This window comes from Salvelinus alpinus, chromosome 31 (genome assembly GCF_045679555.1).
Source record: "Salvelinus alpinus chromosome 31, SLU_Salpinus.1, whole genome shotgun sequence".
NCBI classification, from domain to species: domain Eukaryota; kingdom Metazoa; phylum Chordata; class Actinopteri; order Salmoniformes; family Salmonidae; genus Salvelinus; species Salvelinus alpinus.
The window spans coordinates 26,343,344-26,358,327 of record NC_092116.1 but is presented as its reverse complement, the minus strand read 5'-3'; the positions used below and the strand labels follow the sequence as shown (position 1 = coordinate 26,358,327).

Below are 14,984 nucleotides of genomic sequence, written 5' to 3'. Positions count from 1 at the left end.
GGAGAAGCCAGGGAGTACATAAGGGTGGGTAAATGTTGGGCTTGCTCCTTTCGGGCGACGTGAACCTCTGTACCTCATATTCCCTTTAGACCTTTGCTTGAAAAATTAAGGAATAAACCCCCCCTGCAATATTAGTTTGTCCCTTTTGAGACACCGTAGCAACAACAGCCAGTCAATACACCCACAAATTATTTTAAGATAAAATCAAGAAGTATGTAAATAATTGTCATTCTTACTTTGATTTTAGTTGTGCAATTTTAGATCAGATGTTTGGTGCCATATTTTTCAGGTGGGGGATAAAATGCATGAACTTTTTTATTTCATTGAATGATAAACACTTCATTGAAGAATCACGTCCGTAGTTCCCATTCCTGCTAGGACTAGTACTGTTGACCAATCACTGACGAAGAGGCGTAGCTTTCGACTATCTAACTTCGTGCGCAACTACGGGGAAAATGGATTGTAATTGGCTTAGACCACTGGTTCTCAATCCTGGTCCTGGGGACCGAAAGGGATGCATGTTTTTGCCCTAGCACTACACAGCTGATTTAAAATCGTCAGCTCATCAAAAGGCTTTGATTTGAATCCGGTGTGTAGTGGTAAGGGCAAAAACATGCACCCCTTTGGGTCCCCAGGACCAGGATTGAGAACTGCTGGCTTAGACTGACATGTAAACTATATTTACTCTAAATGTTTATTGAAAACCCATACATTTTGCACAATGAGCACTTGTCTTTCAAATACATCTTTGTAGTTGATGGTTAGCTAGCACTTAATATGGCAAAAAAACATATATATATATGTTTTTTTACATTGCCATGATCAGTCAAAACGCCTCAAGACATGGCATCAAGAATACGATACAAATCACTTATGATTCCCACATGGCAGCTTGTCACTGTTGCTATGTGACGTCAGAATCATAACGCACGCGTGCTTCGCGGTCTCATGTGTGGCGAGTGAAGGAGCGATACTAGCTAAGTCCTACATGCATCCTCCCTTGACGCAATCGCACCTTTTTTTAGGTCATTGAGCTGGCGAAAGCAAAGCATCTGTTTTTCCACCTAAGCCAGTGATGAATGTAGAGGGCAATGAAGACACGCTTTGGTTTTGATCAACGAGCTGAAATAAATCTCACCAATACCTCTAAGAAGTTCTGAGCTCTAATCAATAGGATGTGGGGGTTTTTAACTATTCAAACTGGGCCTAGGTCACTAAACATGGTGCCGAAGCTCCCCTGATTCGTCTCTACAGGAAGTGTCTAGTTGGAACTAGATGGGCTGTAAGGCACTAAAGGTAATGGCTGGCTTGCTCTGGGCTTTTAGGACAGTGAATGATTTTTCATTCGTTTTTTGATAGTGGTGCTGCTTGGTGTTACTGGTTAGCTGTAAGACCAGATGGTCACTTCAAGGGAATATCCCTGGGCTCCCATATACACGCCACCAAACCAATAGACATTCGCCGTCTTATATTCACGTTTTTCTCGGGTGCGCATATTCCCTCACACACACACACAGTAATTCTTAGCACCTTTATCCCTGCCAAGAGCTACGACGACGACGGTGTCGTTGATTAATTTCCTACACCAGGTGAATCAGCCCACCATGTCACACCTCTCCTTCACTGGACCGTATCAGGCTGTGGAGAAGCTCTATTCCATTTCCTTGTTCCTCACGTCCTTCCTCTACCCATTGGCTGAGAAGGTCAGAGGGGAGGGTCTGAGATGTAGTCTAGCTTGTCTAAAATATTGTCGACTTTCGTTCCGTTAGTCAATAACAGTTGAACCATCTGAACTGTTTCCAAATATGAGAACGGAATGGTAACTGAAACTGACAAATCTTGCATTTTTGGATTTGATGCGAAAGCTGTATTTTATTTTGTTGTAGTTCAGCCTTGACAGACTGAATGTTGGTGTTTGTCTATGTTCTGGATGTGATCATTGACACTAATGCATGTGCCATGTCTCTGTCTAGATGTGATCAGTATTGAGAAGACTGGAGAGCACTTCCGTCTGATCTACGATGTGAAGGGACGTTTCACTGTTCACCGCATCACTGCAGAGGAGGCCCAGGTATGACACACGTTGTCACCGCATAATCCTACCTTTCTTTTAAAAACCGAGCAGTACCATATAATTGGCTGAATCTTCTGTGTGACGGAGCAATGAAGACAATCTTTGGTTTTGATCAACGAGCTGAAAAAACCCTCACCAATACCTCTAAGAAGTTCTGAGCTCCAAACAAAAGAATTAACTGAATCCTAATGTGAAGTGGTTGTTTTCTACCTTTTTGTGTAAATAAATGCCTTGTGCTTGTGGAGCTACACAGTACACAGTGCATTTGGAAAGTATTCAGACCCCTTGACTTTATCCATATTTTGTTGCGTTACAGCTTTGTTCTAAAATTGATTATATATATTTTTTCATCAGCAATCTACACAGTACCCCATAATGACAAAGTGAAAACAGGTTTTTAGAAATGTTTGCAAATGTATTAAAAGTGTTATTATTATTTTACTTAATAACATAAGTATTCAGACCCTTTGCTATAAGACATATAATTGCGCTCAGGTGCATCCTGTTTCCATTGATCATCCTTGAGATGTTTCTACAACTTGATTGGAGTCCATCTGTGGTGAATTCAATTGATTGGACATGATTTGGAAAGACACACACCTGTCTATATACAGTCCCACAGTTGACAGTGCATGTCAGAGCAAAAACCAAGCCATGAGGTTTAAGGAATTGTCTGAAGCTCCGAGAAAGGATTTTCAGGGCACATATCTGGGGAAGGGTACCAAAAAATGTCTGCAGCATTGAAGGTCCCCGACAACAGTGGCCTCCCATTTTTACATGGAGGAAGTTTGGAACCGCCAAGACTTCCTTGAGCTGGCCGCCCGGCAAAATGGGGCAATCGGGAGAGAAGTGCCTTGGTCAGGGAGCTGACCAAGGACCAGATGGGCACTCTGACAGAGTTCCTCTGTGGAGATGGGAGAACCTTCCAGAGGACAACCATCTCTGCAGCACTCCACCAATCAGGCCTTTATGGTAGTGTGCAGACTGAAACCACTCCTCGGGAAAAGGCACATTACTACCCGCTTGGAGTTTTCCAAAAGGCACCTAAAGACGCTCAGACCATGAGAAACAAGAGTCTCTGGTCTGATGAAACCAAGATTATCTGAATGCCAAGCGTCATGTCTGGAGGAAACCTGGCACCATCTCTACGGTGAAGCATGGTGGTAGCAGCATCATGCTGTGGGGATGTTTTTCAGCGGCAAGGGCTGGGAGACTAGTCAGGTTTGGAAAACTGCTCCACAGTTCTCAGACCTCAGACTGGGGTGAAGGTTCACCTTCCAACAGGACAGCGACCCTAAACACACAGCCAAGACAACGCAGGAGTAGCTTCGTGACAAATCTCTGAATGTCCTTGAGTGGCACAGCAAGAGCCCGGACTTCAACCTGATCAAACATCTCTGGAGACCTGAAAATAGCTGTGCAGCAACGCTCCCAATCCAACCTGACAGAGCTTGAGAGGATTTGCTGCCAAAGGTGCTTCAACAAAGTGAAGAATAAAAGGTCTGAATCAGTTATTTTAAAACCATCAAATGCACAACCTGCTTTTTCATGATGTTGTGATGTCATTATGGGGTGTTGTGTGTAAATTGGGGGGGGGGACAATGGAATCAATTTTAGAATAAGGCTGTAACGTAACAAAATGTGGAGAAAGTCAATGGGTCTGAATACTTAATGAATGCGCTATATATATGCATGTGTGTGGACACCCCTTCAAATTAGTGGATTCGTCTAATTCATCCACACCCGTTACTGACCGATGTATAAAATTGAGCACACAGCCATGCAATCTCCATAGACAAACATTGGCAGTAGAATGGCCTTACTGAAGAGCTTAATGACTTTCAATGTGGCACTGTCATAGGATGCCAGCTTTCCAACAAGTCAGTCAAATTGCTGCCCTGCTAGATGCCAGGGTCACCTGTAAGTGCTGTTACTGTGAAGTGGAAACGTCTAGGAGCAACAATGGCTCAGCTGCGAAGTGGGAGGCCGCACAAGCTCACAGGACAGGACTGCCGATTTTACTGAAGTGTGTAATGCATAAAATAAAAATCTCGATTGCAGCCCTCACTACAGAGTTCGACTGCCTCTGGAAGTAACATAAGTACAATAACTGTTTGTCGGGAGCTTCATGAAATGAGTTTCCATGGCTGTTATAGCAGCAAAGGGGAGACCAACTCCATATTAATGCCCATGATTTTGGAATTAGATATTTGACGAGCAGGTCTCCACATACTTCCGTCTGTGTAGTGTAGTATAGTTGGGGTTCAGACCCCTAAACCTAGCGATTGTCAAATCAACTTGAGACATTTTTGTAGATAAGTGCTTAAGTTACACGGCTTAGACTCTAGAAACGAGGTTATGGAAACCCTTACCATAACAATCACTCACTTCTCCCATCTTTTCCCCCTCTGCAGTACAAGCTGTGCAAGGTGAAGAAGAACCTGATGGGTACCAAGGGAGTCCCCGCACTGGTGACCCATGACGCCCGCACCATCCGCTACCCAGACCCCCTCATCAAGGTCAACGACACAGTCCGCATCGACCTCGCCACCGGCAAGATCACAGAACACATCAAGTTCGACACAGGTAACATGATTTTATTGAACTTCAAAAAAAAAACTTCTAGTTGATGTAAAGAAATGGTTTGATACCGGTGAAGAAATGGGTTTAGAGATTGGGGGTTTGATTTGTCTTGGATTTTAATGGATTTTATATATTACCCACCTATATACTCAAAGCACTTTATGTAGTCAGGAAGTGAAGCTTCTCATCCTCCACCAATGTGGGGCAACCATTTTGTGAAATTGAAGGAAAATATTAAGCGGGATTAATTGGTGCAGCTTGTTCAGTGCTGTTATGTCGGTCCCCCTGCACACCAACTATTCCCCTGCACACCAACTAGTCCCCCTGCACACCAACTAGTCCCCCTGCACACCAACTAGTTTCCTACTATCCCTGTCTGCATCCCGTGGCTGACAGGGATGCTTGGCCTCTGACACAGACAGTGAATTTACAACTGTTTTGTTTTGGTACTCTGCAGAAACAAAAAAATACATCATGGGAAAGTAACATCTGTTCATTCAGACATTGTCTCCATCAGCACTCTTGGGAGTTTTTTTTTGCAGATGCGACTGAGGCACACCAGCGCTAGTACCCAGTCACACCAGCACTAGTACCCAATCACACCTGTCATTCTTCTGAAGCAGTTCTAATCCTCTCTCCTTCTCATAGGTAACCTGTGCATGGTGACTGGCGGTGCCAATTTGGGGCGGATTGGTATCATCACTAACCGGGAAAAGCACCCTGGCTCGTTTGACGTGGTTCACGTCAAAGACAGCGCCGGAAACATCTTCGCCACCAGGCTGGGGAACATCTTCATCATTGGCAAGGTGAGCAGAGGAGTTGGGATGTAGGCGACCCCACGCGCAGAGGGAGCACCAACATGCAAATACACGTTGAAGACAACTCAACCCCTCCATTTCTTGACACGCTTGTAGTTGCTCAGTACTCGTGTGTGTGATTGTACGGAGGTAGAACAAAGCCAATGCTATGTCTTCGGTACCAGTGGGATATTGTCTGCTGGTTCTATCCTCAATCGCTGGCACACTTTTACACGGATGAAGAGCAGGTTCACATCTATACCAAACCAAGTAGACTGCAAACCGTGTTTTAATGTTCTACTCTTCTGTCTGCTGGGGTGGGGATCAAGTTGTCACCATACGTTCTCATATTCTGGCTTTTTTTCCCGACCAGCATGATCACTTCTTAAAAGCACAATGTCACTTTTCAAAGCTATTTATTTAGTCCTCTTCCTGTCCTGTGAACGCATGTCCATTTCCTCTTGAGATCTGTCTCTACTTATCTCAGTTCTGATGGTTGATGGCTAAAACTTTGTGTTTTAAACTTTAAATAGTTAAATGTGAGTTGCACCTGTTCCCTTCAACTGTCCTGATCTTTTGTCCTTCCCCTCCCAGGGCAACAAGCCGTGGGTGTCCCTGCCCCGTGGAAAGGGTATCCGCCTCACCATCGCTGAGGAGCGGGACAAGAGAATCGCTGCCAAGGCTGGCAGCAGCTAAATCCTATATGTAGGTCTAGGCATCCTGGCTCTGAAATAAAGAAACATGTTATTTACAACAAAAAACATCCGTTGACTGGACTTCTGTTTTCCATGTTGTTTAGTACATTATTTGTAAATGTATATTTTCAGAGCAGCTTTCCCCAACATGGGCTCACAGACTTGAATAGTAGTTTCAATCTTCACATAAATAAGGGATATTTTATGTCTCTCAGAATCTCCCCTCAACATTATCATGCACTGGAATTTCTAGGGTGGAGTTGGGGACAAATTGAGACCATGGAGAAGAAAATTATATATTCCAAATGGCACACTGTTCCCTATATAGTGCACTACTTTTGACCAGGCACCATAGGCCTCTGGGGCCTTATTTATTAACCTTGCTGATGTACAGAATATACCCCCAGAACATACGTGTGCCAGTTTTCGGAAGTTGCCGTTTATGAAAACTGATCTTGACATGAACGTGTACTTATCTTTTAGACGATGCGCTGTTTCTAGTGGTTGGAAGTATTGCATTGCAAGCATGTAAGTAACCTAGTGTTTTGTGAAAACGGGGATATGATGGTCCCTTGATAGGAAGAAAAACGGGTTAATAAGATGCAATCATTTGCCGTTAGTGAGAATCTTTCGTTAAACTTTGCGTTTTCAAATTTTTAACACGAACATCCTATTTCCTAGGCTAATGCGTTTCGGAGATTGTACAATCCCTCACCACTTCTGTCACGGTATGGTTTCATACTCACGAAGTACCCTACAGGCCTACAAGTCGGGGACCGTTCGTCCCATTTCTCGTGTAATTGGACCCACGTCACAGCAGTAAATGAGCTATTTCAAGTATTTTTCCTCTGCCATTGGATCCGGAGAGCATGTTTAACGGTGGAACCGACGGTTTTATCCTACTTCTGTAGTTTACGTCGGAATAGTGTAACGTTCTAATTTCTCAAATATTTAATTCATAGCCATTTTCATAGCCTATTCAGCTATTTTAAGTATTTTGCTCTGCAGCAAAGAGCGTTTTTTTTTTTTTTTTTACACACGTGAACAGGGACTTGCTCTTTTGCATTGAAGTGTTTATGGCTATCATTAAGTACACAATGTTTCAGTATTTGCGGGCGGTGCAGCATATTTGTGCGCATTATTTTCCACAGCCTTTCGCAATCGTTTTTATCTTGCATTAAACTTTTTTTTTCTGTCAGATGGCAAATGTTCTGCCAACACCTCCAAAGACCTTTTAGCAAGTTCTCCATTGCTATTTCCTTTAGGAAACTGCCTTGGCCTAATTCCGATACTGCCAAAGGATACGGGCGTAAGGGCGTTGTCACCACAAAAGGTCAATGACGTGAGTTCTTCAGTCTAAATTGTAATGCTCATTCACGCGTGCGCAGTTACGGACGGGTCTGATTTATAACAGGAAACGTGTATGTATGTGTGCAGGCTTTTTAGAAATGGCGCATGCAGATATTGATTGGGAAATTTATGCCACAGTTATAAATGAAGCTCCTGGTCAAGTAGTGCACTATATAGGGAATAGGGTGCCATATGGTATGCTGACAAACTGATGATCATGGTTTTGCAGTGATTCTGAGGGTTGGGAAGGTGGTCCGTTTTGTAATTACAGGTGACAAGGGGTTCTCACCCCCACCTTCTCACCTGTGTGTTTGTGAACCCGCGACAGCCTCTTCCTCCTCAGAGACTGAAGACGAAACGAGCTGTCCCACTCCGTCGTTTTTTCTGTGTCAATGAACTAAGTGGACCAGACTCAGCTGCTGTCGCATTGGTGTCTATGGGAGAGCCACCTCTTTAAGCAGACAGGAACTGACCATTTTCTTTTTCCTGGTAAACGGCCTGAGTGAACTATCTTCATTTATCCACCATCTTTGTTACTAATGGCTGGACACTTCATTCTCCACCTCCATCCCTTTCCACCCTTCCAGTCAAGTGTGAATCAGAAGGGTCTTCTCCATGGCCTTTTATCAATTAGATTTGCTTACCTCCTGCGTCCTCTCTTGCCTCCTTTTGTAAAAAGGGAGTCAGGACGGAGTGTGAACGTGGATGGAACTTCTCCACTCGCGTATCATTAGGCAACTTACTTTTACAGGGTGGATCCCAAAATAAATGTCTTAAATTATCAAAACAAATTAAGTTAGTTGTGCAAGACATTTTATAGATAAAAAAAATAAAATAAAGTTGCATATTGTTTTGGAACGTGTGGATGTTTTTCTCTGACAAAACAAGAGCTGATTCGAGGGGGGTGTGCCAGAGATATCAAAAGTCTTCTGCAGTAGGATACACATGAGTATCCTCAATGAAAGGTGGCTATCGAAGGGTGCCCTACTTTCGGGAATGGTATTCTGTTTGGGATGCAGTCGTGATGGTATATCGATGAAAGCCGTATAATTATATTTTACCTTAACCTGTCTAGCTTTTTCTGCATCGTATTAAGTGAAAGGAGATGAGAAGAGCTGCACTAGGGATCCACTTTAGACTATTGAAATGCACCCAGAGTGTGTGACGGCTGGAGCCCGTCATCCCTTCTCTTTCCCTCCCTCCCTCCCTATTCAGGTGGCTGGCCTCTCCATCCCTCTCATCCCCTCTTTCTGACGTCTCCATGGCCCCATCACTCCCTCCCTCCCTATTCAGGTGGCTGGTCTCTCCATCCCTCTCATCCCCTCTTTCTGACGTCTCCATGGCCCCATCACTCCCTCCCTCCCTATTCAGGTGGCTGGTCTCTCCATCCCTCTCATCCCCTCTTTCTGACGTCTTCATGGCCCCATCACTCCCTCCCTCCCTATTCAGGTGGCTGGTCTCTCCATCCCTCTCATCCCCTCTTTCTGACGTCTCCATGGCCCCATCACTCCCTCCCTCCCTATTCAGGTGGCTGGTCTCTCCATCCCTCTCATCCCCTCTTTCTGACGTCTCCATGGCCCCATCACTCCCTCCCTCCCTATTCAGGTGGCTGGTCTCTCCATCCCTCTCATCCCCTATTCCTGACGTCTCCATGGCCCCATCACTCCCTCCCTCCCTATTCAGGTGGCTGGTCTCTCCATCCTTCTCATCCCCTCTTTCTGACGTCTCCATGGCCCCATCACTCCCTCCCTCCCTATTCAGGTGGCTGGTCTCTCCATCCCTCTCATCCCCTCTTCCTGAAGTCTCCATGGCCCCATCACTCCCTCCCTCCCTATTCAGGTGGCTGGTCTCTCCATCCTTCTCATCCCCTCTTTCTGACGTCTCCATGGCCCCATCACTCCCTCCCTCCCTATTCAGGTGGCTGGTCTCTCCATCCCTCTCATCCCCTATTCCTGAAGTCTCCATGGCCCCATCACTCCCTCCCTCCCTATTCAGGTGGCTGGTTTCTCCATCCCTCTCATCCCCTATTCCTGAAGTCTCCATGGCCCCACCACTCCCTCCCTCCCTATTCAGGTGGCTGGTCTCTCCATCCCTCTCACCCCCTCTTTCTGACGTCTCCATGGCCCCATCACTCCCTCCCTCCCTATTCAGGTGGCTGGTCTCTCCATCCCTCTCATCCCCTCTTCCTGACGTCTCCATGGCCCCATCACCCCCTCCTTTTCTGTTCAGGTGGCGTCATCCTTTCCCCCCTCTCTCCATCCTTCCCTCTATCATTTCTACCCTCCTTCTATCCCTCCCTCCTCCCTTCTCTGTTCAGGAGGCTGGTCACCTCATCCCTCCCTCTCTCTCCTGTTCCTGAGTCCTCCAGAAGGCCATATGGACCCTGCTGAGAGACGGCCTGTTCCTCCCACTTGGCCTGCACACTCACCTAGGGAAGGAAGTGTGTGTGTGTCACTGTGTTAGAGAGAGAGAGTGTGTCTGTGTCACGGTCTGTGTGTGTGAGAGTTAGAGTGTCGCGTCCTGATCCTCCAGCAGGAACTTGGCCTACGGACTCACGTCACCACTACACACCACAACACACCCTGCAGGAGATGGAGTGTGTGTGTGTGTGTGTTGTGGGGCAGGTGGGCATGGATGGCAGGATGGGGCACAACATGACTGACCATATGATCTCTGACACACCACTACAGCAATGTCCTCGGCTGGTTTATTTTAGGGACAAGAAGTGTGTGCGGCTAAATTAGAGAGGGAATGAGTATCTTCTGACCTGTAGATGGATGTTTAGGATCTACTGTCTGACACTAGAGATTCTACTGTCTAACACTAGAGATTCTACTGTCTAACACTAGAGATTCTACTGTCTGATACTAGAGATTCTACCGTCTAACACTAGAGATTCTACTGTCTGACACTAGAGATTCTACTGTCTGACACTAGAGATTCTACCGTCTGACACTAGAGATTCTACTGTCTGACACTAGAGATTCTACTGTCTGACACTAGAGATTCTACCGTCTGACACTAGAGATTCTACTGTCTGACACTAGAGATTCTACCGTCTGACACTAGAGATTCTACCGTCTGACGCTAGAGATTCTACTGTCTGACGCTAGAGATTCTACTGTCTAACACTAGAGATTCTACTGTCTGACACTAGAGATTCTACTGTCTAACGCTAGAGATGCTACTGTCTAACGCTAGAGATGCTACTGTCTAACGCTAGAGATTCTACTGTCTAACACTAGAGATTCTACTGTCTGACACTAGAGATTATACCGTCTGACACTAGAGATTCTACTGTCTAACACTAGAGATTCTACTGTCTGACACTAGAGATTATACGGTCTGACACTAGAGATTCTACTGTCTAACACTAGAGATTCTACTGTCTGACACTAGAGATTCTACTGTCTAACACTAGAGATTCTACTGTCTAACACTAGAGATTCTACCGTCTGACACTAGAGATTCTACCGTCTGACACTAGAGATTCTACCGTCTGACACTAGAGATTCTACTGTCTGACACTAGAGATTCTACTGTCTGACACTAGAGATTCTACTGTCTGACACTAGAGATTCTACTGTCTGATACTAGAGATTCTACTGTCTAACACTAGAGATTCTACCGTCTGACACTAGAGATTCTACTGTCTAACACTAGAGATTCTACTGTCTGACACTAGAGATTCTACTGTCTAACACTATAGATTCTACTGTCTAACACTATAGATTCTACTGTCTAACACTAGAGATTCTACCGTCTGACACTAGAGATTCTACCGTCTGACACTAGAGATTCTACTGTCTGACACTAGAGATTCTACTGTCTGATACTAGAGATTCTACTGTCTAACACTATAGATTCTACTGCCTAACACTAGAGATTATACCGTCTGACACTAGAGATTCTACTGTCTAACACTAGAGATTCTACTGTCTAACACTAGAGATTCTCCTGTCTAACACTATAGATTCTACTGTCTGACACTAGAGATTGGGGGAATATGTGCATTTGTTTGAATGAAATCTATGCAGCTGTGTTATTTATATTAGCTTTGTCTTGTCACAACTGAATGTGTGTGTGTGACTGTTAGCATTCAGTTCCAGCATTCATTTACCTGCCACCTACCTACTCAATATAACTGACCGTTTTGGATGTTCTCATCACAGGCTTTGATGCTTGAAGCCGCTCCAAACTTGACTTTACTTCTGGAAGTTTTTTTTGACAAAGGCTGTTCCAGCATTGTTTACTGTCCAGCATCAACTACTTTTTATACTGTTTTATCCCCTGATCAAAGAGCTCCTCGTGGATTAACTATAATCCAAAGAAGTGCTTCTCTCCTGTGTCTCTTCATTCCAAACTTTATTGACCTTGTTTCCAGGGACAAAGGGTAACTAATACTCAGAAATATCTTCCTCTCTTTTGAGATGCAGAACTGTACACACACACACGTACACACACGTACGCACACTGTTTGAAGGGTGTAATGTGAGCTTGGCCAGGCTCCTGCTCTGCTCTGGTCCTGGCTGCAGAAAGAAAACAACCTATTTGATGTGAACAGAACAGAACTTGGATTCACCAGAGACCCAGTTGGCTTTTGACCAGACCTGGGCTCAAATACTATTTGAAATCTTTTGAGTGTTTCCTTTAGCCTGCCTGGAGTGCCAGGTGGGTGGGGTTTACAGCTGTGGGACTATTCTATTGGTCAATTAAGCCAGATAAGCTCAATCAAGCACAGATAAACTATTTGAAATGATTTCAAATAATATTTGAACCCAGGTCCGTTTAAACTGGTACATTTGGCAGAGGAATAATGGGCCATACAGAAATAAATAAATAACATGCATTCAAAGAAAAGCAAAATAATACTGTGAGGGTGAAGAAAAGGAGGAGGGGGATGGAGTGATTCTGGAAGAGTTTGAGCTCATACGTTAGAGCAATGAAGTGGGTTGGGCATGCCGAGAAACAATAAACACAGTCATGGAACGAAGGAGGGAAGGGTTGGGGACAGATGTTTCCAATCAATTGCGCTTCCATCATGTGATGGACAGATGGACGGTGTGTGTGTGTGTGTTTGTCTCTGTGTGTGTGTTTAGTGTGTTCATGTGGTCACTGTTTATGGAAATCCCATCAGAAGCCGTGGGAAACATCCACATGATCAGCTTAGTGTACATGACATGGTGTTGTATGACGGAGCCTACCTTCTCCTTCCAATAACTATCCCACTCTCTCTCTTTCTTCTTCTCTCTCTCTCGCTCCGCTGTTGATGTTTTCAATTGTGCCAAAAAAGACCATGCCTCTCCCCCCCCCCCTCTCTCTCCCCCCCGCCCCTCTCTCTCTCCCCCCCTTTCTCTCCTTTTTTCTCCCTCTTTCTGAGACACCTCTCTTTACCTCCCCAACCTCTCTCTCGCTCTCTCCCTTAGTCCCTTAAGACACAGACAGACGGCATAAACTGCATCTACAGCACATGGCTGGGGCTACAGTATACTGCTGGGGCTACAGTATACTGCTGGGGCTACAGTATACTGCTGGGGCTACAGTATACTGCTGGGGCTACAGTATACTGCTGGGGCAACAGTATACTGCTGGGGCTACAGTATACAGCTGGGGCTACAGTATACTGCTGGGGCTACAGTATACTGCTGGGGCAACAGTATACTGCTGGGGCTACAGTATATGGCTGGGGCTACAGTATACTGCTGGAGCTACAGTATACTGCTGGGGCTACAGTATACTGCTGGAGCTACAGTATACTGCTGGGGCTATAGTATATGGCTGGGGCTACAGTATACTGCTGGAGCTACAGTATATGGCTGGGGCTACAGTATACTGCTGGAGCTACAGTATACTGCTGGGACTATTTAGCTGGGGCTACAGTATATGGCTGGGGCTATAGTATATGGCTGGGGCTATAGTATATGGCTGGGGCTACAGTATACGGCTGGAGCTACAGTATACAGCTGGGGCTACAGTATACTGCTGGGGCTACAGTATACTGCTGGTGCTACAGTATACGGCTGGGGCTATAGTATATGGCTGGGGCTACAGTATACTGCTGGAGCTACAGTATACTGCTGGGACTACAGTATACAGCTGGGGCTACAGTATACTGCTGGGGCTACAGTATACTGCTGGGGCTACAGTATACTGCTGGGGCTACAGTATACGGCTGGGGCTATAGTATACGGCTGGGGCTACAGTATACTGATGGGGCTACAGTATACTGCTGGGGCTACAGTATACTGCTGGGGCTATAGTATATGGCTGGGGCTACAGTATACGGCTGGGGCTACAGTATACTGCTGGAGCTACAGTATACTGCTGGGGCTACAGTATACTGCTGGGGCTACAGTATACTGCTGGGGCTACAGTATATGGCTGGGGCTACAGTATATGGCTGGGGCTACAGTATACTGCTGGGGCTACAGTATACTGCTGGGGCTACAGTATATGGCTGGGGCTACAGTACATGGCTGGGGCTACAGTATACTGCTGGGGCTACAGTATATGGCTGGGGCTACAGTATATGGCTGGGGCTACAGTATACTGCTGGGGCTACCGTATATGGCTGGGGCTACAGTATATGGCTGGGGCTATAGTATATGGCTGGGGCTACAGTATACTGCTGGGACTATTTAGCTGGGGCTACAGTATATGGCTGGGGCTATAGTATATGGCTGGGGCTATAGTATATGGCTGGGGCTACAGTATATGGCTGGGGCTACAGTATACTGCTGGGGCTATAGTATATGGCTGGGGCTACAGTATATGGCTGGGGCTACAGTATATGGCTGGGGCTACAGTATACTGCTGGGGCTACAGTATACTGCTGGGACTACAGTATACTGCTGGGGCTACAGTATATGGCTGGGGCTACAGTATACTGATGGGGCTATAGTATACTGCTGGGGCTACAGTATATGGCTGGGGCTACAGTATACTGCTGGGGCTACAGTATACTGCTGGGGCTACAGTATATGGCTGGGGCTACAGTATACTGATGAGGCGACAGTATATGGCTGGGGCTACAGTATACTGCTGGGGCTACAGTATACTGCTGGGGCTACAGTATACTGCTGGTGCTATAGTATACGGCTGGGGCTACAGTATACTGCTGGGGCTATAGTATACTGCTGGGGCTACAGTATACTGCTGGGGCTATAGTATACTGATGGGGCTACAGTATACTGCTGGGGCTATAGTATACTGATGGGGCTACAGTATACTGCTGGGGCTACAGTATACTGCTGGGGCTACAGTATACTGCTGGGGCTATAGTATACTGCTGGGGCTATAGTATACTGATGGGGCTACAGTATACTGATGGGGCTACAGTATACTGCTGGGGCTATAGTATACTGATGGGGCTACAGTATACTGCTGGGGCTACAGTATACTGCTGGGGCTATAGTATACTGCTGGGGCTACAGTATACTGCTGGGACTATAGTATACTGCTGGGGCTACAGTATACTGCTGGGAC

The 14,984-nt window shown here is 45.8% G+C and overlaps 2 protein-coding genes and 3 non-coding genes across 6 annotated transcripts in view; 4 read left to right on the top strand and 1 right to left on the bottom strand.

Annotated features, from left to right (window-relative positions):
• LOC139561868 (small ribosomal subunit protein eS4-like) overlaps positions 1 to 6,215 on the top strand; it is a 9,635-nt gene extending 3,420 nt beyond the window's left edge. For both annotated transcript variants that reach the window (XM_071379213.1, XM_071379214.1), the window contains exons 4-7: positions 1,974 to 2,071; positions 4,489 to 4,660; positions 5,306 to 5,463; positions 6,049 to 6,215. In XM_071379213.1, the coding sequence (XP_071235314.1) occupies positions 1,974 to 2,071; positions 4,489 to 4,660; positions 5,306 to 5,463; positions 6,049 to 6,150 (530 nt within the window). In that variant the 3' untranslated portion in view covers positions 6,151 to 6,215. The remainder of the gene's footprint in view (positions 1 to 1,973; positions 2,072 to 4,488; positions 4,661 to 5,305; positions 5,464 to 6,048) is intronic.
• Positions 1,089 to 1,164, top strand: LOC139561987 (small nucleolar RNA SNORD61). The gene has a single exon (XR_011672295.1). It is a non-coding gene; the product is annotated as a small nucleolar RNA SNORD61 (small nucleolar RNA).
• Positions 2,161 to 2,236, top strand: LOC139561986 (small nucleolar RNA SNORD61). The gene has a single exon (XR_011672294.1). It is a non-coding gene; the product is annotated as a small nucleolar RNA SNORD61 (small nucleolar RNA).
• Positions 5,547 to 5,683, top strand: LOC139561985 (small nucleolar RNA SNORA57). The gene has a single exon (XR_011672293.1). It is a non-coding gene; the product is annotated as a small nucleolar RNA SNORA57 (small nucleolar RNA).
• A 2,355-nt stretch (positions 6,216 to 8,570) lies between the features above and the next one.
• LOC139561599 (protein rtoA-like) lies at positions 8,571 to 9,698 on the bottom strand. Its single transcript, XM_071378819.1, has one exon. The coding sequence runs from the start codon at positions 9,696 to 9,698 to the stop codon at positions 8,571 to 8,573; it is 1,128 nt and encodes a 375-aa protein (XP_071234920.1).
• Between the last annotated feature and the right edge of the window lie 5,286 nt (positions 9,699 to 14,984).

Coding starts and splice junctions, on each gene's coding strand:
- LOC139561599 (XM_071378819.1), bottom strand. CDS start 9,698: ATGGAGACGTCAGGAAGAGGGGATGAGAGGGATGGAGAGACCAGCCAC.